The sequence below is a fragment of the Trachurus japonicus genome, chromosome 6 (genome assembly GCF_045865225.1).
Source record: "Trachurus japonicus isolate A0001 chromosome 6, Traja_1.0".
NCBI classification, from domain to species: Eukaryota; Metazoa; Chordata; class Actinopteri; order Carangiformes; family Carangidae; genus Trachurus; species Trachurus japonicus.
This window is the reverse complement of record NC_140912.1, coordinates 10,685,864-10,712,838: the sequence shown is the minus strand read 5'-3', so window position 1 is coordinate 10,712,838 and position 26,975 is coordinate 10,685,864. Positions and strand designations below refer to the sequence as shown.

The following is a 26,975-nucleotide window of genomic DNA, read 5'->3' as shown; positions in this document are numbered from 1 at the left end:
TCTTTTTTTTTTGAAGTGGCTGGATGTCTGGATGTAGGGAGATGCACCGATGGCTGTTAAAAATCAAAGCTAACAGCAACAGCATCCATATGTAATCAAAGAGGAATATCATCAGTAGTACTCTAGTTAATGTCCAGCTTTGTGTGTTGTCAAGCTCTTAAGTCGTGTTATTAGATTTCCTTGTATCTGGGCCGACTGGTTCCCCTTCAGGAAGTGGCTGATGATGACCTTGCACAAACACAGCTCAAGAACGTGTACGAGTACATGGCCTGAAATGTCAAACTTTTGCTTTTTTAAGTCAGAACTGTTAACAGCTAATCTTTCTGTTGCCTGATGTAAATGCATATTGCTAGGGCTTTTGATGTTATAAAGAAAAACTTGTCAATCCAAAAGACTCTTACCCTCCTTCCTCGGCTGCTGGTTAAGACACTTCACTCACATTGAAAACTACAGAACACGGTTCGAGCTTCCGCCTTTGAAAAATGTCCTTTTCTCTGGTTTGTCGACTTGCACAAGTTGGCACCTGTGTTGTTCCTCTGATTGATGTCTCTGCTGGTGAATAGATTTCTGCAACTAAACCAAGTCAAGAGACCAAATCCTCTTACAGTATGTGGCCCGCTGCAGCCCATTACACTTATTACAGCTGTGCTGAATAGTCTCGATATATTTTTAAGTTTTGCACCGTCAGGAAGACTCATGGTGGAGAAAATGCATTTCCATAACATAGCAAGGAATGCATTTTCTCCTGTCTTTGTGTAAATTGTAGCAGTTGACATATTCCACTACCTATAAAGCTTTGCATTTAATTTGTCCTAGTTTTCTAAAAAACAATGTTAACATGCAATCTTTAATAAATATAAGTCTTTTTTTCTTACTCAAGTAAATGTTGTCTTTTTCTTTACACCATTAACAAACTTCAAGATCGATGCCAAAGAATAGAGAATTTATTAAACAAAACATTTTCCTTATGTATTTACACATCATTGGCATTTCATTTATGTGCACTTAAATTCTACACAGCTATAGGCACTCCTGAGCATGGGAGACATTACAGTAGGCATCAGCATCATCTCAGTTACAACCTTTGGCAGCATACAAACTTCAGAAGCACTCTACAAGCATATGGTTCAAATTCTATACACTGATGTGGATTTAATTTCCAAATCCATGCCCTAATATACAGTGCAGGTGGGTTTATTCTCATTTAAGTGAGACCAGAAGAATAATATATTACATACCGGTACATCTGATTATCTATATTTTGTCTTTTTAAATTCTTAAAATGCCAACACTGATGGTACACAGAGGTGCACATTTAACAAAGACTATGTCTTTAGTAAAAATTGTGACATTAAGCTTCTGTCCAAATTACACACACAGCAGCACTCAGCTCAGGAGTCTTTGTAGTAGTTGTTGAAGTTAATGCGAAGGAGGAAATCCTCGAGATGAGGCTGGTAGCCACGGTTAACCAGCTTGGTCACCACTGAGGAAACAAAGACATTTTTTAATTCTGGGTTTGCTCTAGCAAATTAAAACAACATTGATTTATCCAACACTAATTATCTACTCATGTATAAATAATCACAACAAGCAGGAAGAGCCTCATGTCTAAACATGTTAAAATTCAGTTTTAAATACCACAGCCTCTCCTATAAATATAATAAATAAATAAACTTTATGTTTCTGCCATATGAAACGGATTTGCACAAAGTCATTGGAAGCTACCTTAAGCTACAGTTTTCCTTAAAAATTCAACCTCTTTTCTATTGCATATTTAACATTGTTTGGTCTAAAATCACTTGGTTTAATCCAAAAGCAGCTCACCTCAACCAAAAGTTCCTGTCATACTCACACATACAATGTGTGAAGAGAAAATCATGAGAATGTGGAAGACAACCTAATTAATCTCCACCAATTAGAGTAGAGCTAATATGTAAAAAACTCTCAGAATTATAGAATTTGGCAACCATTAAGGAAGTGTTACTGACATAATTACATTTACACCTTTACTTAGCATAGTATGTACTGATAATAATATAATTGAATATTGTTGAATAGATCTAATGTCTGAATGTGTAACCAAACTGCTAGATCAACATGTCTGAGAATTATTGCATCACAGTGGATTCAGAGCAGTTTCACAGCTTTAAATGTGTGTGAATACATACAAAATAAAATCACATTAATCAATGTCCTTACCTTTGAAAAGAAAGTGAGAATAATACTTGAAAGTGTTGTACGACTGCTGCATGGCAATGAAGCTGGGGTGCACTGCCTCCCCCTGCTGGCTGTCCCAGGGCTGTGCGATCAGCTGCGCCCGGAACTTGAGGATCAGGCTGAAGATGCTGTGGATGATGTTCATGACCGGAGCCGCTTTCTCTGTCAGCAAACCCCTGGAGAGAGAGAGAGGGGAGAGTGCAAAGTTTAGAAACATGACAAGGAACTTTGAAATGACTTTTGAGATGGCCTGAAATTACACAGAGAAGAGTGTGGTAGTGACAACCTCTCCTAATGAGATTAAATCATTCATCGGGTTCAAGAGTTAGCCTAAGATCCAGCTGGAATTTAAATTAACTTGTTACGAAGAGGATGAATCAATTTTATATGAAATTATGGGTACAGAGTGCGCTGCTTCGGCTTGCTGTGCATGTACAGAGCCTGGAGAAATGATTTTTTCTCCTCTGCCCTTTTCTGCCGTTTGTGTTGCTGCAGCCGAAAAATCCTGCTGCTTTCAATTTGAGTTTTACTGTCTATGTAAAAAGCTGACAGCACCCTGGAGAACACCTTTGACAACAAATTGGTTTGAGTCCCTCTTTATGTGAAGGGCCCGAGGTCCCAAAAAGTTGCACGCAGGAAGGCTACATTTATTGATTACTATCCGGATTTATTGAATAGTCCAAAGCTGATGATTAAACGGCCGACATTTATTGTTCAAGAGATTTCTCTGCATTTCCTTTGTTTCCTTTAGGCTGAGCGATTGGACAAAATAATATATTTTCATACCAACAGGAACAGGATATTTTCTGACTTCTGAGTCCTGACCCAAAAGATTAATCAAGAACAGTAATGACAGATTGCTCAATAATGACAATAATTGCACCAGACTGGTTTACAAAATATCAAATAATGAAAATTGCCCACGATTATTACCCAAACTGTATTACTAATACTATTTTCTTCAACAATTGAATAGTAGATAATCAATATCTTATCAAAAAAGGCTGAGACCACCAGTAAATACTCACCTTTGATGAGGTGGGACCAGATAATTTTGTTTTTGCTGTTACAAATGATGAATTAGTTGCCATATCATTTGCTGTTACATTATTATTTAATAAATCAAATGGACCTGAACCTTACTGAGTCCAAAGGAAACGTGAGAAAAGTCCTGAGTGAGACTGAAACTGCTTCTTTCTAACTGAAGCAGAATGAACAGATGATGTTGTTCTGTGTATACAACATGTACTTGTAGTTTCTGTTGTTTATACACAGACTGTGCTCTCACATATGGCGTGGACGCTAAATGCTGGTAACTCTAAATACACGGAGCTGTGTTCATTGAAAAAAGCTGAACAATTCAAAATGTATTGGATTCAGGGAGAGATTTGGTTTCATTCCAAATCGTCTTCTCCTGGAATAAAATCAATCATCCATCAACTATTCTGTGCACAGAAGCAACAAACAAGCAAACACAGTAAACATAAGCGTGCACAGTGCCGGCGCTCACCTGAAGATGGCTCTGTTGAGGTAGTCTGCGTGTGTGCGGTGGATGGCATCCAGGTCGCTGGCAGTGGCCAGCTTGGCAGTGAACTCGCTCCAGGACACTTGCAGGATCTGGTTTGCGATGTAGCCCTGAATCACCTTCACAAAGTGCTGCATCTCGTGTCTGTACAGCTGCAGCTGGCGAAACTGCACCGAGCGACCTGCGCCTTTCACCAGCGCTGAGGGAAACAAAGATGGGAACAGGTCATGATCTGTTTACAAAGGACGGAAAATAATAATCACATTCTAGTTACTGACTCATAAATGTGGAGATTTACTGTTTTTTTTTTTTAATCACATCATTGTGAGTACAGCATCTGTGGGCTTCTTTTTGTGCTCTGGAAAGGCATTTTTTCATTTTTTTTTTTCTTTTTACTTTTAGTCTAAAATCAATACGCATGAATTACTAATGAAAGTAACTGCAGCTACTGTATGGTCAACATACAGACTGGCAGGCCTTTGTTAATTGTTTTCTAATGCAGTTTGGTTTTTGATTGTGGCCATTTTAACCATACTATGGTTGAAAAAAGCATTCTCAGTCAAATGTTAACAGACACATTTGCCTCATATGATCAGTAATCTTAATATTACAATCACTAAAGTTTACACCGCCCTAATAACTTAATACTTTGTTTTTCCCCATCAGGAAGTCCATTTACGTAGTCTCTGCTCAGGCTTTTGCTGATCAATAATATGTTAACCACTGAAGCTCACAGCTCTACAACACTCCCACTGGTGTAAGTTGTGCGTTGTATAAATAAAACATAAAGGAATTGCAACATTCCACCCTATGAATATTTCATAAACACGAAGCACGTGAGGAAGAATCTTAACTCTTCCTTCTAGGAGATGATGAGTCCAGGCTGAGCCCGGATCAGCTGCTCTCATCTTCTCACCTGTTCTCTTGAGGTGGAACCAGACATCTCGGAGGCTCCACACCATGTGTTTGAGCTGGAGCAGGAAGGAGAACAGACGGTTGTACTTGTTCATGCAGCTGTCCGTGATGATGATGTTCAACGGCCAGTCCACCTGGGAGATGACACGGGGGAGGAGAGAGACGCCAAAGCAAGAAGAAAAAAAAGTGTGTGAGGGTGTGAGTGCAATTGAGTGTGAAAGAAAGCACAGGAAAAGAGAAAGCGGAGTTGGGAAGAACAGGTAAAGGGAAGAGTGACAGATGAGGCGATGGGAGGTGTGAACACAGAGACGTTGATAAAGGAGGTGAGAGGATTGTGAAGGGGAAGACAGAGTGGTGAGACGTGGGGGGAGAAACGAGGAGGAATTAGGAAAAGATGTTTGCGAGAGAGAGAGAGAGAGAAGCAAAATACATGAAGCAGGAGATAAAGGAAGGTGGGGGAAGAGGGAAGGATTTAGGAAAAGCAGAAGATGGAGATTCAACAGGGGGAGACATGGACATGGGTCAAGAGAGAGATGGAAGATGACAAACACAGGTGTGAACCAGAGCAGAGGACAATGTGTGCAACATTAGTCACTGTGCATGTCATTCAAAAAAAAAACACCCAACTCCAATCAATCTATGAGATTCAGCCACTAATTTCCACACCCAGAGCAGTTTGTCAAAACATGACAGGTTGTCACATTGGAGCTGCCACTCATGCTGAGACAAGCACAACTGCTCAAGTGTACACACACACACACACACACATGGCCTCACCTTGTAGCGGAGCTCCAGGCAGTTGAGGGAGTCGGGGGCGTGGGGGTGGAAGGTCTCGGGGAGGTAGCGCAGGGCGAAGGTGAAGTTCCCGGCTAAAGGGCTGTCCCCGTGTAAGCTGTACTGCAGGGACTTACTGAGGATGGAGTTCAGGACCAGGGGTGTCAGCAGCTCCCCGGGAGTCTGCCCGCTGCCCATCTGGGGGGGGGGGGGCGTCGGATGGATGAATATTTCCGAAGGTCAAAACAAGTGTAACTATTCCTACCCTACACCTGTCTTTCGAATGTGCTGTCAGGGCACAGAACTTGGCAGCTTGTCATTCCAAACAAACACTACAGGTAGCTGATTGCGATGATTAGTTCCCCCCTTCCAGCTGACGAGTTGTGCTAATCAGTGAGATCAGCTGCTGTAGTCTTTGGCTGGAACAAAAACCTTCTGTTTCATGGGCCTCATGAGACAGATGTACACGGATGTTTCTGCAGAACAGCACCAAGGTGGGAGCGAAAAGATGTGCTTGTTATTTCACACCGGGTAGCTCGGGCTTTGACATAAGTAGAAATCTGGCAGCGATTCATCTCTTGCTACACAAACAGGCACAGGGAGGAATCAGATATAGAATGCTAACAAGTTTAAGCATCAATAATGCTTCAACCTTCTGTACAGCAGCTTTTAATTATTCAGGGCAGCACAATAAGCTGTTAACACTAGCGAGGAGTTGCTTATTTACACATCTAGTAGATATGAAGCAACAATAACATTCATTTCAAAACATTCGCTTTCCTTTTTGCTCTGTTTTGGTTTCCACCAGTGCTCAACTGCTGGGGTAAATATCCACTTTTGTGTAGCTGCTAGACTCTACACTGTGCTTCACCTGCTTGTCAGTCTGCTGTCAGCACATACAGTAGTGTACACTGGGTTTTTTAGAGTTTTGTTGCTGTAAATAGCTGAAAACGGCGCTGACAAAAGCTGTGACAGAACCAGTACATAAAGTTGCAGGTGGCAAAATGAAACAAAGCAACAAAACACAAAGCATCATAAACGCCTCACGGAGCCGAGAAGAGCTGCAGATGTCACATGGAGTGTAGAATTACATATTTCAGGTGTTTTTCCAGGCAATGACACGTAAGTGACTTCCTGTAGGGACGTACTGCTGTTATAGCACATACATGTGTAAATTATGTGTACTCTATATCCGGTGTTAAAGGGTTAAAGTCTGTTTTTGAATGATCAGCACTGCAGGTATTTACTATTATCTCCTTTTAGCCACAGTTCAAGTTTAAACCATGTCGACAAGTCCATCTGACCTTGTTCCAATATGTCCTTTCTGTTCTTGCCTAGAACGCAATAAGCTGAGGGAAAATACCATATGTTACCCTATCCTGATTACACACCACTGACATCGGCATTTCTGAAAGAACGTCACCTTTTCAAAGATCAGATCGCTGAGGGACTGTGCAAACTCGCCGTCCTCCATCAGCAGGAAGTGGCGCAGCGCCTCAAAGTGTCTCTCCACTCCCAGCTCCACAAAGAAGTAGTCCACCACTGCCTTGTTCACCAAAGATACACTGGGGATGGAAGGTGGAGGAGAGAATGACCAAGATAAGCAGAGAAAAGTTTTGACACAAAAATCAGGAGTGAAAATGATGCTGACTTGCAAATTTGATATGGGTTGTGGGAATGATAGATATCAGCTCTGAAGAAAGCTCGGGGAATATAACAGTGTATGTGTGTGTATGTTTTTTTTTTTTTTACTTTTTCGAGGACTTCCTCCGTTCCATTACTTTGAATTATTCCTGAGTAATTTACATTTCTATAAAAGTGGGATTTAGGGAATGTTCCCTTTCACAGAAAGTCAGCAGGGGGAGATAAAAATGGAGTTGAAAATCTCTGCACAAACTCCACTGTGTCGTCTAAGCATGGGATAAAAATGTGTTAATAAAAATTTAGAGTTATGAATACCAACGCTAACTATACTGCACCCTCTCCATGTGTAGAAAGGGATGAGAAAGCCATTTCTTTACCCACAAAGGCTAAACTGCACAGTGTGCAGAAACATTGTAGTTGAAGACTGACAAGCTTGTCTGGAGTTCTGATGGAATTTCAAACAGAAAAAGGATCCTTGGCTGATGGCACGTAGTAAGAATTTTAATTATTCCTGCAGTGCAGAATATGCACTTAGCTACAGTCTAAGTGGCCTGGAGTAGCAGAGAAATAGCACGAGATCAGTGAAAAACCTCACACCTGCATTTCTATTAAACACAGGATTTGGCTTTAAGGGTAAAACAAGCACATATCTTCCTCAGACACTCCAAACTCGTACGTGTAAACAAAAGCCCCATTTACACAACCTGCACATGGCAGGAATGCAGCTCTTTAATCAGCCTCTCTGTTCTGTATAGAAAGGTATGACAACGGGATCAGTGGGTGGTGGGGGGGTGAATGTCGTTCTGCTGTTGGGCCAACAGTGAAGGTAGTCACAGAGCCAGATCGACATCTGTGTAAAAGGGGAAAGTCGGCATAGAGGGACAGATGCCAGTGCTGCTGTGATACATGTCACGCCTCTGATTCTGGAACAAGGGCAAAAAAGAAATCACACACTGGGGCAGCAATATGCCGGCTTTGTTTGGTTCAGTGTAGACACGCAGAACCGGCATAATGAGGAGTTTTGTCTCAACAGCAGTGGGATCTTTTTTTTCTTCTTTTTTTTAAACGACACTAATAACCTACAAATAGCTTTCTTTGGGAGACTCACTGTGTGATGAGCGGGGTAGTGACAGAGTGTTTTATCAAAACTGGCAGGGAAACCATCTCGCTGAGTTGAACCGAGGTGGTGTCTGTGGCTCTGCGAAGTGTGGGGTCCATAGGAAGGCCCCAGGGGCCCCGAGTTACTTGCTTCAGCAGCTGACACTCGGGAGACGAAGCTGTGAGAGAGGGAGATGAGAGGTGTGCTGCTGAATAAATATTACCCTCAGACGTTCAGAAAACTGGGCTGTTTTACATCTTGGAAAGTAATAAGTACGGTGTAGTCACATGAAAAAGAATTTGTTTGAATGGATGATGCAAAACAAACATCTGACATATTTATTCAATGATTTAATAATACAGACCTGAAAGAATCAATCTGTAATTTTATTGGTAAGATGCCAAAACATTTTTTTTTCTTTTTTCTCAAATGTGGTCGGTTTTCTTTGTCCCCTGTTAGATTAAACTAAATACTCTATGGTTTTTGACTGTTATATGGGTCAGACTTTTTTAAAAACCATTTTCTACAATTTAATTAAATAGATAAAGAAAATAATTATTTCACAATGAAAATAACTGCTACTTGCAAACATAAATCCAAGCCCTGCACATCTTCCTGACAACTAAAATACAACATAAAAGCTTCACAATGGATACTATTTACGGCAAACAGTTATTTTGTCCAACATCCCTCTATATTTATAGTAACACTCCCTAAATAATCAGGGCTCTTGACTTTGATCAGTGGTGTGGAAGATGTATTCAACAGAGTAGATTCTGATTGATTTCATGGAGACCCTGGAAGCCGGCATGAATAATAGCAGCGTGACTGAACCACAAATGCAGAGTGAAAAAGACAGGATATTACTTCAACGAGCCATGATGCATCCCCGCCAAACATAAACCAGACTTAATACCTTTATGAAATATCACAGCTTTTTATGCAAGCCCTGTGTATGCTGATATTGAACATGCTCAAGAAAACGCCTCACTCATGAACATGTTAAAACGCTTTTTTAAATTCATATGAAGCACACTCCACCACTGTCTTGTGTATAATTTTCATTTCTCTGCAAAAATGACCTGATGCTATTTCATAAAATGTCTCGTAAAGTTATTTCATAAGGTACAGTCATTTTCAGGGCCACACATGGCTTCAGTGCTCCATATACAGGGTATAGTATGTAATTTCTAAGCACAAGAAAAGGCTCCAGCAGACTATTTTCAATTTACTGTAGTCTTTTGTTAAATAATGATAAAAGGATCAAACACACCAATAAGAGATAAGATTATTTCATTTTGTTCAGTCCATCAGTAAAATTGTTTTCTGATAAACTGAAATGAAGCTTTAAATCGAATTAAGCCTTCATTTGCAGAAATTACATTAATGTGGGTAACCAGTGACCAATATCCTTAGCCGAATAACTCACTCACAAAAGTCTTTTCTCTCCTTGTTGATTGAATTCCAGTCCTAAGGTTTTCTGTTGTCCTACATAACTGCATTCAACTGGGGTTCCTCAAGGTTCTGAATCGGATCCCTTTCAGTTATATTTTACAGCTCTAAGCAGTTCTCTTTCTAACTCCGTTCGGTATCTCAGCCTATAGGAGAGCGCTCTCAGCGGTCGATTAAGGAAGCTCCAATGACACCACGTCTGTCAGAAAACAGACCAATGACAGCAGTGACAGGAGAGCCCATCTCTCCCCTTATAAGACACTGCAGTCACTGAAACCGGCATTCTCGCTTTCTTCCCCGCGATTACTTTCTTGGAAGCGTACCTCAGCTCGATCGGATCCGTATTCCCGCAAATTGCCCACTAACTGGACCGCGTAGGTGACCGTTGCCGGGCGCGGGGCCGCGGCTATCTTGTCGACGAGGTTAACATCCCTATTTTTTCGTTTGACCCAGGACGGTTTTCGCGTCGCGGCGGACTTTCCCGCCTGTTTCGCAGGGTCACTCCTGTAAACGGGTGCCGTGGTCAGCGTCGGAGAGGCTAGCTAGCAGCTCATCCCTCCTAGCCTGCCTCTTCCCGGGACTGCGCTAACGCGTTAAGGCGAGCACATTCCCGTTAGCTTGCAGCTCACCCCTGTAGGCTCCCACACCGCTCGCACTCCTGCAACTCCGTCAAGGTGGTTACTAAGGATCACCGTCATGGCTTCCTCCTCGGTGACCCAGGATACCAGAGATGCTGGCGGCAAGAAAAACAAAGAGGCGCCCTCCCGCTCTTGTCCAGTGGCGTGCGGCTCTTATGTATCGGGCAGAGACGGTCACCCTCTCTGCATCGTATGCATGAGCATCAGCCACGCAAAGCTCGCAGTTGCTAACCCCAACTCATGCGCTACCTGCTCCGGCATGTCGTCGAAGACGCTGGAGAGGAGACTGCGCGTGGCAGCCGCCCCCAACGCAGACCCCCCGCTCTCTGCCTCCTTATCGGGAGATGCGGAGCCAGCAAAGCCTCCGTCTCGCAGCTGGGGGGATATTGCGGACACGTCTGATTTCCCGCCGCTGCTCACCCAGCTCGACGAGGACATTATGATGGATGGCGTGGCCGACGAGGATGACGACGTGGGCTCGGACATCCTCGCCGAGGATCCGGAGGACGACGACGACGACGCCATCCTCCCGCACCAGCCATCCAGATCCCCCACCTCCCAGAGCGGGACGGCTCCGACCCTCTCTCCCGACGTCAACCTCTATGACGTCTGCAGGCGTGCTGCGACCAGACTGGGCCTCGAGTGGCCAGCTCCCCAGGCCGGCCAAGGCCCCGAGAGAGACCTGTACGACGGCAAAGTCCTCCCCACCTCGCTGACTGTTGCCAAACAGCTCATGCCCATGGTGCCAGCCTGTCTCAGAGAAGTTAAGCGCTACTGGGATAAACCCCTGAGACACAGGGTGCCTGTCAAGGGTTTTTCAGGTCTGGATATCCAGGGCATGGAGGAGCTCGGGCTCTCTAACCCCCCACCGGTGGAGCCTTCGGTCGCCTCGCACCTTCACCCCGACCGCCGCGCGACCATGTCGGCATCCGGCCCCTCTCTCCCTGGTAAAATGGACAGGCTCACCGCCTCCATGTACCAGAAGATCTACAAATCCTCAGCCCAGGCTGTTAGGGCACTCAACGTCGTCACCCTCCTTTCTGCCTACCACGCCGAGCTGCTGGTCGACATGGGCCAGCAGCTGGACTCTGGCGCTCCCAACCCGGCTGTGTGGGAAGAGATCTGCGTCACAGCAGATCTCATCCTCCGCAGCTCTCGGGGAGCTGTCCAGGGTAGCGGCCGCTCCATGGGTCTGGCTGTAGCAGGTGAGCGCTCGCTGTGGCTGAACCTGTCTAGCCTGGCAGACAAGGAGAAGCAGGACATCATGGATGCGCAGTTTGACCCTTCAAAGGGCTTGTTTGGTCCCGCCATTGAAACCATGAAGCAGGCGTGTGATGTCAGAAAGAAGGAGGGAGAGGCTTTCAACCTCTGCCTTCCCCGCAAACCCGCTCCCCGCCCGCCGCAGCCCTCTCGCCAGAGCTTCGCTGCGACTGCCAGAGGTCGCCAGCCTCACACTCGGTACGTCAAGCCCGAGGTGAGAGCAGAAAATCCCGAGGTGAGAAACCCCAGATCAAAACCGTGGGGCAAGCAGTCTTTCGCCGCGGCTGCCGCGAAAAACCGCCCTTCCCATCCTCCTCCTGACGGGAAGAAGAGGCGGGCTACCTAGCGGGTCGCCTCATCACACAGGGGGGATTTCGTTTCAGCACCACGAGGTCCCTGTTCATCTCCCCCCCGGGACAGACCCACCGGCCCTCCCTCCGCCCGCGAAACGACGGAGAGGGCACAACAGTCACGTCTGTCCCGAAGCTCGCTGCGCGGCGGCTCGTTCAGTTTCCCCGACCCGCAGCCGCTTCACTTCCCGGGCACATGTTCCCCCAGTGCCCGCAGTTTCACCCCCCCTCCAGCCCAGTTCAGGCCTGGAAGGCGGGGGTTTTTCTCTGTTCCCGTGTGGCCACCAAGCACAGTTTCACCACAGTGCACACCACATGTTCCCCCCACAAATAAAGAAAATAAAAACTCAGCTGTTGCAGCCAGGCTCATCGCCGAGGGCACAGCTAAAAACAAAAAACAAAAAACAAAATATAAACCCGAATCAGAGCCCCTTATCAGGGCTCGTCCCGCCGCCGTCACGGCTGCTCTCTCCTCCAGTAGAGGGCGCTGTTGCTCCGCTCTCCAGCCGGGCAGAGAGGTGGCAGGCTGCAGCTGTCCATCCCTGGGTGCTGAAGACAGTTCTCAGGGGTTACAGACTGCAGTTTGCCTCTCGACCACCCAAATTCAACGGCGTGTTGGTTTCGGTCGCAAGTGGGGATTCAGCTCAGGTTTTGGAGGGAGAAATCTCCTCCCTGCTGAGCAAGGGAGCAATAAGAGTCGTACCGGAGGGAGAAATCCAAGAGGGTTTCTACTCCCGGTATTTCACTGTTCCAAAGAGGGGAGGGGGACTGCGCCCCATCTTAGATCTTCGTGTTCTGAACAGTTATCTCAGGAAATACAAGTTCAGGATGCTCACCCTCACGGTGCTGTCGCGAGCTATACGTCCAGACGATTGGTTTACTTCAATCGATCTCCAGGACGCATACTTCCACGTTCATATTTATCCTGCACACAGGAAATTTCTCAGGTTCGCCTATCAGGGCATAGCCTACGAATACATGACACTTCCATTCGGACTTTCCCTGGCTCCGAGAGTGTTTACAAAATGTGTGGAGGCGGCTCTAAACCCTCTGAGGGATTCAGGTCTGAGAATTCATTCGTATATAGACGATTATCTTCTCTGTTCACACTCAGAAGCTCTGTCAACACGAGACTCAGCCACGCTCGTAACTCATCTCACAGATTTGGGTTTCAGAATAAACTATACAAAAAGTTGCCTGACGCCAACACAGCGTATAGAATATCTGGGCATCACAATCGACTCCGTCCGCTTCAGGGCCACTCTGACAGACAGACGGAGGGAAAAGTTTCACCTGTGCCTGTCCCTCTTCAGCGAAGGACGCACGGTCGCGTTCAAAACATGTCTCAGCCTGCTGGGCTTAATGGCCTCACTCCTGGCTGTAGTCCCACTTGGACTACTGAAAATGAGAGACTTTCAGCGGTGGGTTGCCGCGTTACGTCTGTGCCCCCGACGTCACCGCTTTCGCCCCGTTACGGTGACGGCATCCTGCCTCGCTGCTCTCAGCCAGTGGCGAGATCCAGCACTCCTCAGTCAAGGAGCTCCGCTCGGATCTGTGTCACAGAGAAAGGTGATAACCTCAGACTCGAGCCTAACCGGCTGGGGAGCTGTTCACGAGGGCAGATCAGTGAATGGAACGTGGCCATTACAGCTCCGCTGCGCACACATCAACTACTTGGAGTTACTGGCGGTGTTTCTAGCTCTGAAACATTTCCTGCCTCTTCTCCAGGGCTCTCATGTCTTAGTGAGGAGCGACAACTCCACGACGGTGGCTTACATAAACCGCCAGGGTGGGACTCGCTCCCTAAGGCTGCACCAACTGGCTCACAGCATAATAATGTGGAGCAGTGCGCATCTGCTGTCTCTGCGCGCGACGCACGTCCCGGGCAGACTGAACACAGGAGCAGATCTCCTGTCAAGAGGAAATCCCGTTTTCGGCGAATGGGTCCTCAACCGCCAGGTGGTGAGACAGGTATGGGAGAAATACGGCCAGGCTTCCGTAGATCTCTTCGCATCGCGGGCAAACGCCCAGTGTCCTCTGTTCTTCTCCCTGGCGCGCGACGATGCACCGTTGGGTGTGGATGCGCTGGCTCATCCGTGGCCAAACGCGCTACTTTACGCGTTTCCCCCTCTCAGTCTGATATCTCCCACTCTAGAGAGAGTGAGGGAACAGCGTCTATCCCTCATCCTGATAGCCCCCCGCTGGCCAGGGAAACACTGGCTAGCGGAGATAATCCAGCTGCTTTCAGCAGAGCCCTGGCCTCTTCCGTTACGCAGGGATCTTCTGTCCCAAGCGAACGGAGAAATCTTCCATCCTCACCCAGAACGCATAGCTCTTTGGGCCTGGCCCGTGAGAGGCTGAATTTAACTGATGTTGGCCTGCCTCCCAGAGTGGTGGAGACCATACAGGGTTCTAGGGCGTTATCCACACGCTCACTTTATAACGCTAAATGGTGTGTATTTGAAGACTGGTGCAGACTGAGGAATATTATTCCGTTTCAGTGCTCCGTGTCAGAAGTGTTGTGCTTCTTACAGGACATGATGGACAAGGAGAGAGCTTTCTCTACCATCAAGGTCTATCTTGCTGCTATCTCTGCTTGCCATGTTGGCTTTGGGAGAGATACCGCCGGCCAGCATCCGCTAGTGCGCCGCTTTATGAAGGGTGCACGTCGGAGACTGTTTGTTTCCAAACCTCTCTTCCCTTCCTGGGACCTCTCCTTGGTGCTCGATGCCCTGTGTCATCAGCCATTCGAGCCACTGAGTGAAATTGACATGAAATTGTTGTCACTTAAGACCGCATTGCTTTTGGCTTTATCCACAGCTAAGCGAGTAGGTGAAATGCAGGCTCTCTCTGTCCACCCGTCTTGCCTACGGTTCTCTCCAGGTCTCGATAAGGTCTGCCTTATCCCCAACCCTTCATTTATGCCGAAAGTGATTAATTCATCTTATCACTGTGCTCCTATTGAACTCAGGGCTTTTCACCCACCGCCCTTCTCCTCCTCTGAGGAGCAGAGGCTGAACTCCCTCTGCCCGGTGCGCGCTTTACGCACGTACATAGAGAGATCAAGGAGCTTCCGGAGAGCTGACCAGCTGTTTGTGTCCTGGGCTTTATCCCACAAGGGAAAACCCATTTCACGGCAACGGTTATCTCACTGGATAGTTGATGCTATCAGATTAGCATATGAGAGTAAGGGTTTACAGCCCCCGAGGGCGTTAAGAGCTCATTCAACTCGGGGCACGGCCACCTCATGGGCTCTGTTTAAAGGAGTCTCTATTGAGGAGATATGTAAAGCCGCAAATTGGGCTTCACCCCATACTTTTGCCAGGTTTTACAGACTGGACGTGACAGCACCTTCACTGGCTCATTCTGTCCTTCAAGTGGGTGCTGTCTAATTTACACCTCGTTTTTTATTAACTGTTGGAAGATCGGCTTCGGAAAGCTTGGTGCAATTCGGGAGTTGTATAAATCTCCTATAGGCTGAGATACCGAACGGAGTTAGAAAGAGAACGTAAGGTTACTCACGTAACCCCGGTTCTCTGATAACATAGTGAGGTATCTCAGCACACTCCCCTCCTTGCTTACGCGAGGAAGACGCACGCTTGAGAATGCCGGTTTCAGTGACTGCAGTGTCTTATAAGGGGAGAGATGGGCTCTCCTGTCACTGCTGTCATTGGTCTGTTTTCTGACAGACGTGGTGTCATTGGAGCTTCCTTAATCGACCGCTGAGAGCGCTCTCCTATAGGCTGAGATACCTCACTATGTTATCAGAGAACCGGGGTTACGTGAGTAACCTTACGTTATCTGTACACACACTGTATCTTTTGTGAAAATAAGTAATACACAACTGAACTTCTTTTCAGTTCTTGACCCTGAAGACATTTCACCTCTGATCTGAAGTGAAAAGAAGAAAGAAGGGAAGGGAAAATATGTCCAGTTGCCTTGAAATCCAGCAGCTGACATGACTACCATGCCCTGGATGACTGAAAACATACCTAGATGGATTGTACAATGTACATTATGGGGCTTGTGGATGCCTGAGAATAAATGATATTTTTTCTCTGCTGAATAATGAGCCTGGTATCCACCAACAAATGTGAACAAGGACAACTGGGCCATTGTTTTAGCCTGTCAAATACATCAAGTACACTGGGCTCAGTTCTGTTTTCATCAAGTAACAATTCAAGTTTACAATTCAGATAAAAATAATGTCTCATTTCTTATCCATTCCATAAAATGTAGACTCTACTGTTCCTAGAATCCCATGTCTGTAATGTACAAGTTAAAAAAAAAGTGGACTTTCTTGAGTCTTCTGATTGAACTCACCCATTAGGTTGTAGTAGTCTTCATAGTGTTCCACCTGGTACTGAGCAGACAGAGCCAAGAGGTATTCCTGCTCAGACTTTTCTCCAGGGGACAAACCGAAGCTAGCTGCCCAGGACCCCATGCCCTCAACCAGCTGCTCACCAGGGCTCTCTGACTTGGAACCTAAAGAGACATGGGCAGCACAGTTTTCAGTGACAACTTTATTTATTAGGAATTATTCTAAACCCCAAAAGGTTAGAGCAAAAAAGCTGACACATTTATATCTTCTCTAAAAAACATTGGCTTTTCAGACACTAATGCATCATCAACTGACACAAATCTGAATCTATACACCAACTACAATAGGTGCAAACATCCAGAACTGAACTAGCTGAATAAGCAGTTAAACCATGGACAGAAAATTGCCAACTCTTTTGTAAATTAATTTCTTTGCACCATTAAGACTTGTATATCTTAGTTTTGAATATCAGAATATAACTGGATTTTTTGTTTATCATTTAACAAAACAATTAATCAAACAATCACTTAATCATCATCAGAAACTGAATATTTGTTAGTTGCAACTCGACAAAATGATGTCTTTTTATTATCAAGTACCTTTGTTATCTTCATGGTCCTCTGTTTTCTCTTTGCTCTTCACCACACATCCAACACTAAGTGAAGAATCTGAAGAGTGGCCATAAGCACTGCCTGGGAGCACAGAGAGCTGTGGCTCAGTCCCCAGCACCACACAACCTACACCCAGAGTGGAATCAGAGGAGTGGCCGTAGGCACTGCCCGGTAGTGGTGAAAGAAGTGGTCCAGTTTGGGTCACAACACATCCAACGCCGAGGTTTGAGTCTGAAGAATGACCATAAGCGCTGCCAGGCAGAGGAGCATGTTTGGGTTCATCTCCTGAAACTACACATCCAGTACCTAACGCTGAGTCTGAGGAGTGACCATGAGAACTTCCAGGCAAAGGGGGCAAGGCTGGTTCAGCTCCTGATACCACACAGCCTGTCTGAAGCAAGCAGTCTGAAGCGTGCCCGTGCTTACTCCAACGAGGTCTTGCTTCAGATATATTGGACACGAACTCACCCACTTTTATATTAGAGTCAGAGGAGTGACCGTGGACGCTCGGAGAAGGTAGTGGCGCCACAAATTCTGAAACATTTTCCCCAACTTTGATATGAGCGTCTGAGCTGTGGCCATAAATGTTAGGGGAGGGAAGGGGGGCAACTATATCTGAAACAAGCTCCCCGACTTTGATGTGGGCATCAGAGGCGTGACCGTGGATGCTCGGCGTCGGGAGAGGGGCGACAAATTCTGAAACGTTCTCCCCAACTTTAATGTGAGCGTGGGAGGAGTGACCGTGAACGCTGGGGGAAGGCAGAGGAGCATCGACTTCAGAAACAAGTCCAATCTTGATGTGGGAATCTGAGGTATGACCGTAGATATTAGCAGATGGAAGAGGAGCAGCCACCTCTGATACAAATTGTCCAATCTTAATGTTGGCATCAGAGGAGTGACCATGGATGCTGGGTGACGGCTGAGGGGCAGCAACATCTGAAACCATCTCTCCGAGCTTTAGGTGGTCACTGGAGACATGACCATGAATGTCTGGCAAAGAAATACCAGCTTTGTCTTGAGCGTCTTGAGCGTTTGCCTCGAGCGATGTAACCCCTCCACCATCAGAAACACTTGTCTTTGCTCTGTGGTCACCATTATCAAAGTCTTGTCCTGGTTCAACAGTTTGATGCTCATCTTCTTTTACCTCTACTTTATTTTTCAAATCCCCCACTTCAGTCTTCTGTTCTGCTGCAGCTGCACCGACTTCCTGCTTGTTGTCTCCAGTTGAACTCCTCTCATCTACTGGCTGCACTGAGGATTGAGAGGTATGTAGGTTAACACTGGCTTCAGATGTGTTTATGGGCTCCTCTGTGGTGTCCTTGCCAAAAGGAAAGCTGGATTTGGAGGCCTGACCAAAGGGGCTGGCTATGGGGACATTTTCCTGGACTTGAGGCATATTCTCTCCTATCGGCATTTGTGAGAGAGAAGCTTGGTTTTGAATCGAGTCGAGCTGGACTGCAGGTCCCCATCGGGGGCGGGGTGGAAGCGAGGCTTGGCCGGTGATGCCTTCGAGCGGACTAAAGGGGGCACTGAAGTCATAGTCGACTAGTTTTGCCGTAGGGCACGCCTCGGGTAGGTCCGACCCGATCTCCTGTAGAGCCTGATCCACTTGCTGACTATCAGGATTCGGCAACTTGGGGAGAAAATCGTTGATATCGATGTCTTCGGAGATGAGGGCGGGGTCTACTGTGAGGGTGCTGAGGGTTGATGAGGTTGGGTCATGTGGCTGCGATGATGCAGCATCAGGTTCTTGTGTGTCAGCTGGCTGCTCTCCAGACTGCGCCTGGGTGGGAGATTCTTGTTAATATATGTGAAGATATTCATTTGCATTTTAAAAGCGCATTGAAGAGGAAATCTGAGTTAAAGAACCCATGTGTTGTCGTACCAGTGTTGGTTGCAGTGCAGTCTGTTGTGCTGCGGGAACAGATTGCAACACTTCCACAGGAGGTCTCACATGGCCTAAGGGATATTTCTCTAGCATTGCCTAGAAAAAAAAAAGTCACAATAGCTTCGGTTAACATTGTGTAATCTCCTCAGTCAAATTAACCTCTTCCTCTGTGCATGTTGCTTTATGATAATTTATAACAAACCCGAATGTTCAGCCTGTCTTGGATGAAGAACTGAGCACGGGCATCGTCGAGTCTCATTCGCTGCACCCTCCACATGGCCCGTCTCTCTCTGCGGGCGGCATCCTCTGACAGACGGCTATACTGAGCAATCAGCTCCTTCCTGAGATTTGAGTGCATTAACAAGTCGTAAGAGAAGCATGGAACAAGTAAATCATTTAGCGGAAGGTCTTATTCAGAGCAACTTGCAGCGAAAGCAAGGAAAATCTAGGAAAGTGTCAGGCACATGGAAATGGGACGTGTGGCTGCTGAGGATCAAATGCGCAGCTTTTATTTCGTACTGTAGGATTGTCCCTTTCCCCCACTTCACTATTCAGCCATCAGGTAGCTTAGCTGCACTCCGGTGAGATAAGAGCAGCAAAATATCAACGTACATTCATAAACATAAAGATTATCCTCATAAAAACAGCTTGGTCTGATATTCCACAGCAGCATTGCAGCACACTATAAATACTCTACTATTTGAATATTGAATAATTTATATTCACCGCTTTATATTTATATTTGAATCTGAGTGCAATTATATTTAAATCTGAGAGCAAATCATCCTTATGAAGGACTGTGATAAGCATACTGCCATGCCATGTGTCATTTCATGGTGTGTAATGGCTCTGAATTCAATTTGAGCAATTTCCTTAACCTCTTGTCAGCCACTTTAATGAGCTGTAATCGATTAATCAGCAAAGGTCTGTTAAAAAAATGAATAATAAAAGCGTTATTACTCCACCTGTGAAATATTTTCCAAACACATTCTAAATGAAGTTAGTATTTCAATTTTGAATCTTTAATGGCGCACAAGTGGAAAGGTAAGTGGCTGGATGAAAGGCTGCAGATGACAGGTGCTAACAACAGCTTTGGTAAACTCTGATCCTCAACAGCAGTCAACCTCAGTGGCAGCTTTCAGCCATGGCCTGGAAAGCCACACAAGCTATGTTCGCATTATAGGCTCTGTTAACATTTGCTCATGCCGCAGCATAGCAGTTTTCCCCAGTTGTATGGAAATCCGGCTCAAGTCCAGCCGGTGACAGATCCAGCAAATGTGGAGCTGATGTCCCATCAAGTACGAGTTAATATATTCTGTATAAAATAAAATCTTAACATAGATTAATCAATCATCAATAAAAGATTAACACGTCTGGTCGGGGCTGTGAAAGCAGTCAGACCTGGCTCTCTGCTCCAGCTGCTCCTCCAGGGCTTGTAGTCTTTTCTCTCTATCCCTCAGCTCCCTGGCAAAGCTGAAGTCATCCTCCTCCTGCCTTTTCTTGGCTGCACTTCGCCACTGGTACCAAACACAAACACAAAAACACACACACACACACTCCATTGCTTTCAGCTTCTGAAATGAGGCCACAAATGCTGTAGCTGAAATGTTTATATATCTAAATTTTTGTTCACATCTTTTTCTTATCCTCAGAATTCTTCGTCGGGCTTTTGACATCTAATTATTTCCTAAATATAGATGATGAGAGACTGCCTGGAGACCTTTTCTTACCATCTTACGTTTTTCATGCATATCTCTCATAAACACATGTACGCAGCAGAGCAGCTGTAGAACACACTTTCCTACCTCTTGCTCCTGCTCCAGGTGCTGTTTCAGTTCCTCAAACAGCTCCCTCTTTTTGGCCTCTTCAGCCAGACGCTGCGACACCTGGCGCCCTACAGGAGGCAAGGGAGATAACAGTGGGCTGCTTACCCTCCCACGTAGAAAAATACATAACATCTCAGTCTCTCCCCACCCCTCTCCCTCTCATGCACACACACACAGACGGACACACACGGAACAACATCACCATCTGCCTCACGCAAACACACAAATAAGCCAAGATGCAATCGGAGCATCAGGCCAGACATTTCCCCCAGAACATTCCAAACCATCTCCCCTCCCAAACTTTGCCACGCATCTTTTGAAGTAATAAACGATGTGAGGAGTTTGTTAAACTGTGCAAAAAATAATTACATTTATCATGCCTGTCGTACTGGAAGCTGTTAAAAACATTCCTCCGTACTGTATGCGTCTCCGCTGCTCTCCGGAGAGGAACGAGCGGAGCTGAAGAAAGCTCTCGTGGTCAAGAGTCAACGAGCAAATGTGGGATGCAGGTATAGAGGGTATTCTCAACAGGGAGGTAGTGTGCATGTACGTAAAGCATTGTAAGAAATTATACTCCCACCGTGTGTGTGTGTGTGTGCGTGCGTTTGTGTGTAAATGTAACACTGACCGCGGATGCTCTCCAGGGTTTTGGCTGCTGACTCCCTGACCTGATTGATCAGCTCCTGGCGTGCCTGCTCTGTACGCAGGGCCTAACAATAGACAGACAAGAAATCATCATTAACAAAGATCTATCCACCTGCCCTGTAGCTCACCTCTCCTTCCCGGCCTCTGCCAGTCAGCACAGCCGGCAGCACGCACTACACAGGCCATACAAACCAGGGTGTTACACTAAATCATGCGGCGTACAAGCCCTAGACTTCAGATGTATCATTTTAATGACTTGCTGCTGAAATTCTCAGTACTTGAGGGGTAATGTCACAATCATGGATCATGTTATGTATAAAAAAAAAAGAGAGAAATGGAAAAAAAGGAGAAACTCCTCTCTCTTTATCTTAAGGGACTATACCTGTGTAATGACTTGTCTTACTGCATGTTTGTCTTCCCTCGCTGAAGTTCAGGCTCTCCTTGATTTTTTTTAAAAAATCCATTAAAGTCAGCTAGCTCAGACTTTATTAAGGTAATTTACCATGTTGACCAGAATGTCTGCTCACACCGACTGCACATAACACATCCTTTCACCTCGCTGTAAATGATCAAAAATGTTGTCAAACACAGCTAAGTGATATTAACAGGCCTCAGAAGAAGATATGGAAGAAAGAGCCAGATTGGATCGATATGCGCGCCTCTCAGTACCTGCTCCTCCCTACTGATGGCGCTGTGCTTGGCAATCCTCTCCATTCGTCCACGATACACCGCACAGTCCCTCTCGATCTCCTCCACCTCCCGGAGGGAGAAGGTGACAGCTATGCGAGGCGCCGGCAGCTCCGACCAGCAGATGTAGTGCTGTGGACACAAAGGGAACAGAAAGTCAGCACCATAAAATAGACTCACTGCTTCACAGTGGCAAGAAAATCAACACAAACCCTATGGAATTACCAGATTTACTGCACTAATCGGTCATAAAATGTGATCTAACCTTAATCTACATCACACGTTTAGACAAATATAATATGCTTAAGTCAATATTACCCAAACAAATGTAATCTTTCCTGTTTTTATTGAACAAACTCATTAAAGGGATAGTTCAACATTTTATCAAATTCGCCTCTTGCCATAATCCCTATAGTCATAGCAGTAGGTTCATTACCTTTGTCAGTGCATGTTATTTTGAGATCTGTGGGGCAGAGACACGAGCTGCTCAGTGAACACAATGGAGGAGAATGGTACAGGTCCCCTGTCCCTAATCAAATACACAATCCAACAACTCCAAATTGCTCTTGTGGAGAAGTTGTGACCTGCACATTCACCACGCTATGAAATAATAATGTAACATTATGAGAGAGAGTTGTATTCAAGGAAAAATGCGTAACTGAAACTACATTCCAGACATGGCTGCTGGGCGGAGTGATTTCAAAAGCAAGTTGCTCTGAGTATTTGCTTTGTGTGTCATAATGTTAGTGTGGTGAGTGTGACGGTCACAACTTCTCCACAAGACTTTTTGGAGTTGTTGGACTGTGTATTTTATAAGTTTGATGAGGGACAGGGGACTACCGTATGTACCATTACCTGAGCAGCTTGTGTCTCTGCCCAGCGGATCTTAAAACAGCTTGCACCGACAATTAAAGGTAATAAACAAACTCCTATGAGTATAGGGATTATGGAAATGGGCGAATTTGCCAAAATGTTGAACTATCCCTTTAAGTATACAAAGTGCCAGTGGAAAAAGTAAGTTACATCACACAAGAGCATGTGATGGCTTATAGTCCAATGTGCACAACAGGCTGGATTTTGGACCATTCTTCCAATAGAACTAGTTCGTGTCAGCCATAACTCCACATGTCTCAACTGGATTAAGGTCTAGGCTCCGACTGCGCCGCTCCAAAAGGTGGGTTTTCTTTGTCTGAAGTTATCTGTAGTAGATCTCCCTTTGATTTTCAGGGCTGTTATCCTGCTGTGATACCAAGCTTCTACAGGAGCCTCAGCACTTGGACAACCACCCCAGCATTGTCCTGTAAGAACCTTTGATCATTTTCCACTCGATATCGTCAAACTGTCCAGGCCTGGAGGTGGCAAAAACCCAAATCATGATGCCTCCTTTGGGATGACATTTAATTAGAATGCAGAGCCCTTACAAAATGCATTCTGTTGCATATTCTTTCCAAACAATCAACCTGTGTTGTCGGTCCACAAAATGTTGAGTATCAAGACTCTCTTTGGCAAACTCCAGACATGCAATGGTGTATTTTATGAGAGCAATGGCTTCTTGGTGTCCTGCCATGGACACCTTTCTCTCCGTGGGATAGACTCATGGGAGGAGATGTTACCCAGAATCAGAAGTGTTTCTCTAGCTGTCGCTCTGGGGCCCGTTCATTGAGTATTCTGAGTGTGTCTTGGAGTCATTTTAGCTGGGTGCCCTCTTCTAGAAAGAGTGGCCCCAGTTCTGCATCGTCTCCATTTATAGACGATTTATCAAACCGTGGCGTGGACTGATGAATATCTTACCTCTTTGTAACCTTTTCCAGCTTTATGCAAATCTACAGTTGATTGCGAGAACAAAAAGACCCTTTTTCTTTCACCATACATGGCTCACTATGCTTCTTGTGAACAGCAAGTGTTCCACGAGCGAGCGTTTCTTTATCGCTTAGAGCAGCTCCTGCCCACACCTCCAATCTTGTTTCATTGATTGGATTCGATTTCTGACTCCAGTTAGCTGAAGGGCTCATGTTTAAGCCATTCAGTATGGACAAGAACAATACAATGATTTGTATGTAATTAGTTCACATAGAATATAACTTATAATCATATTTTAAGATTAATCTATAAATGTGGGTAGTTTTATACTTGCCTTTTATACATGCCTGCTGCATTTGGTGAATGTTTAATACGCCAACATCAAAGTTTGTGTTATTACAAAATATGCACTGCCAACTGTCTGAAAGTGTAACATGTGTCTAGATATGCATCCAGGAACTTACAGTAGAGTGAATCAAGGATGAGATGGCAGAGGATAAATATGAATGAGATGCTGAGTGACCCATGCAGAGACAGGGTTGCATCTGCTCTGGAGTTGAGGTTTGGATTCGCTCAGTAACTTCTCTCCATCAGTTTAACACCAAGATGGCACCAAGTTTGTTTCAAAATCTTTTTTTTTTTTTGGCAGAATCTAATTTGTAATATCATATCACAGTTGCACTGGATTAATACGCCGTTAATTATTGCCAAAAAATATTTGACTCTGAAATGGAAATCTCGAGACTCTGGAGCTCATATTGCAGAAATGAATGATTACACACTACTTCAGGATATTATGTACTGGCTTTACAAGAGTAAAACCTTTTACAATGTGCAGAAACCCTTTATTGATTATATGAGAAGCATTTATCTCACCACACTCACTGTGTCTCTGCAAGTCTAATTTTGTCAGATAATTATGTTTTATCACAACATTAAAAACATGTTACGATGTTACAATAAAAAACACATTATCTACTTGAATTAATTGTTGTTTTATTGTTATCAAAGCTATTTAAAATGTTTATTTTAATCTTTCCTTTCTTTTGTTTTTTGTGACAAGATTTGTTAGATTGGTTGCTCTGACTTTCTTTATGATGTTGTATATTTATACGTAAAGGTTTTGATTCAAAAACCTTGATAAAATATTACATCATGTCCCCAAGCCACATTTTTCAATCCATAATTTCACATGTATTCATAACAGCTATCCTGTAGTTTCACTGAGAACAGAACAGAATCCAGCAATAAAGTTAATTAGCATACAGAGAAACAGAGTGGTAGTTAAGAGAAAACCAATTAGTCAGAAGTAAGGGCCTTGTGGTTTAGGTTAGCTTGGTCAAATCATAAAAAACATTTTGTACTGGTGAACCAGCAGGTGAGTCTGAGTAAAGATAATTAAATACAGTTAGATTACATAAAAAACTTAGATGCTTCATTGATGCTTTTAATTTGCCAAGTTAACTGCCATCATGCCCAGCGGGGAGTCCATTCATATAAAAGTCCTATGCTCATTGCTTACAGGTGTGTATAAGTTGCAGGAGTCTGAGGGCAACTCAAGATGATACACTGACAATATTTAGTGCCCTGTACCAATGACATCATCATAAAGGCAATCCTAGTATAAGATACAGATTGACAGAATATCATCGAGATATGAAACAATTGGTCACAGATACTGTGCTGCTTTTTTTATAGTGAACTGATCGGCAAAACAAAAAGTCGTTCTGCAACTGGGATGGACATATTTCATTATTTTCTAACGTTTGATCAAATAATTAGAATTAGAAACAAAAGGGAGTATGGTTGATGTTGAGGCACTGATGTAATCATAGATCTAGATCATAGATTCATTACTCAGTCATTCATCTTAAAATAACTTCTTCAAAATATATAACATCTTATCTAATTTGTCCATAAAACATAAGAAAACACAAAATGCTGATCATGGTTTTTAAAAAATTCAATGTGATATATTTCCAAATTGTATTTCATTTCACAGTCCACAACCCAGAAATTCAGTTCATATGATGTAAAACTGTGAAAAGTAAGTACCAGTAATCTTTTGGAACTACTGAATTAAATTTTTACATGACAAACTACTTAATCGATTAATTGATTATTTAAAAAAAAGCTCAACTGACTGACAGATTAATTCCAGGATGCATCAGGATCACACTGTTACAAAGGCTGAAACTGTCTCATATGGTACTATTGATATTTCACACAGCAGAAGTCAAACTGGAAAAAAATCTGCACCGACACAAAGTGAAACAGTTCAGAGTTCAAATGGGTGCAATAAATGATACCACAAGAGATTGTATCACAATACTGATAATAATATATTGATAATGTTTCAGAAGAGGCTGTCCACCTTTGTGGTAGTATTGATTATTTGTCTCACCCCTTGCAGGCATTATGGATTTCCAAATAGGTAAAATCGTTGTTGTGGCAGGTGGATAATTTGTGGCGTACGTGAGGTTTTTGTCAATATCAGAGCCAATCTGTGCATCTCTGAGCCGATACGGCATATTGAATGGTTGGTTTAAAAAAACAGAAGGAAATACGGATGTGTAATCTTAAACAACCAACAAATCATTTAAATGTTTTTTCTTATTTTAAAAAAAGCACATCAAAATTCAGCTTGCACTGACTAAATTAATGATGCACAACAAACCTGTGGGCAGCAGATTTTGAGGAGGTTGATGGTCTTTCCGCAGACGTACACATCGTTGGCGATGTGTCTCAGGAAGATGGGAACACAATCCTCCACATCCTTTGAGATGAGAGTGTAGCCTTGAACCCAAAAGTGTTTGTCTGGAGAAATACAAGGATGCCTGTTACACACCGTTCTAAAAATAAGACCAAGTAGTTATACCTGCCCATTATTCCTCCGATAACAGAACAACCCTCACACAACGGAGGTACAGGAAAAGTGGAGTATTACCCAACCTGTGCTGGGCCAAAAACTTTTCCTTATTAGTATGACTTACAGGGCATGGCAAAACTTGGGCTGCTTGAATTAACACTTGGAAATTGTTAGCGCTTAGCTCAGTGATCCTAAGCAAAAAGCATAAGAGAACATGAATGCACTGAGCTTCCAGAGCTTTTTACAGAAAGCCTGCGGCTTGCCAAGAAAGCTTAGCCGCTGATTGCCTCCCTGGCTGACGGACTTCAAAGAGAACAATGACATTTGTGTGTCCTCCAAAAAGCAGGCGCGAGAAGTGCAGAGGTTCACTGCAGGAGTTGATGAGGTGTAGCCGATGAGCAAATGAACCTCTTAGCCAGACAAAGCCGAGGTGATGGTCTGACCTTGATGGTGG

General features: G+C 44.6%; 1 protein-coding gene across 1 annotated transcript in view; it reads right to left on the bottom strand.

Moving 5' to 3' along the window:
* Positions 1 to 922: 922 nt before the first annotated feature.
* The window catches only part of tubgcp6 (tubulin gamma complex component 6), a 35,015-nt gene continuing 8,962 nt past the window's right edge, over positions 923 to 26,975 (bottom strand). Inside the window, exons 10-25 of the mRNA XM_085778698.1 lie at positions 26,330 to 26,469; positions 21,835 to 21,984; positions 21,149 to 21,230; positions 20,500 to 20,588; positions 20,096 to 20,211; positions 18,897 to 19,035; positions 18,692 to 18,790; positions 16,795 to 18,589; positions 16,198 to 16,359; positions 8,184 to 8,352; positions 6,855 to 6,996; positions 5,435 to 5,629; positions 4,659 to 4,791; positions 3,728 to 3,941; positions 2,200 to 2,393; positions 923 to 1,483 (exon numbers count right to left, since the gene is read on the bottom strand). Coding sequence (XP_085634824.1) covers positions 1,392 to 1,483; positions 2,200 to 2,393; positions 3,728 to 3,941; positions 4,659 to 4,791; positions 5,435 to 5,629; positions 6,855 to 6,996; positions 8,184 to 8,352; positions 16,198 to 16,359; positions 16,795 to 18,589; positions 18,692 to 18,790; positions 18,897 to 19,035; positions 20,096 to 20,211; positions 20,500 to 20,588; positions 21,149 to 21,230; positions 21,835 to 21,984; positions 26,330 to 26,469 — 3,911 coding nt within the window. The 3' untranslated portion in view covers positions 923 to 1,391. The remainder of the gene's footprint in view (positions 1,484 to 2,199; positions 2,394 to 3,727; positions 3,942 to 4,658; positions 4,792 to 5,434; positions 5,630 to 6,854; positions 6,997 to 8,183; positions 8,353 to 16,197; positions 16,360 to 16,794; positions 18,590 to 18,691; positions 18,791 to 18,896; positions 19,036 to 20,095; positions 20,212 to 20,499; positions 20,589 to 21,148; positions 21,231 to 21,834; positions 21,985 to 26,329; positions 26,470 to 26,975) is intronic.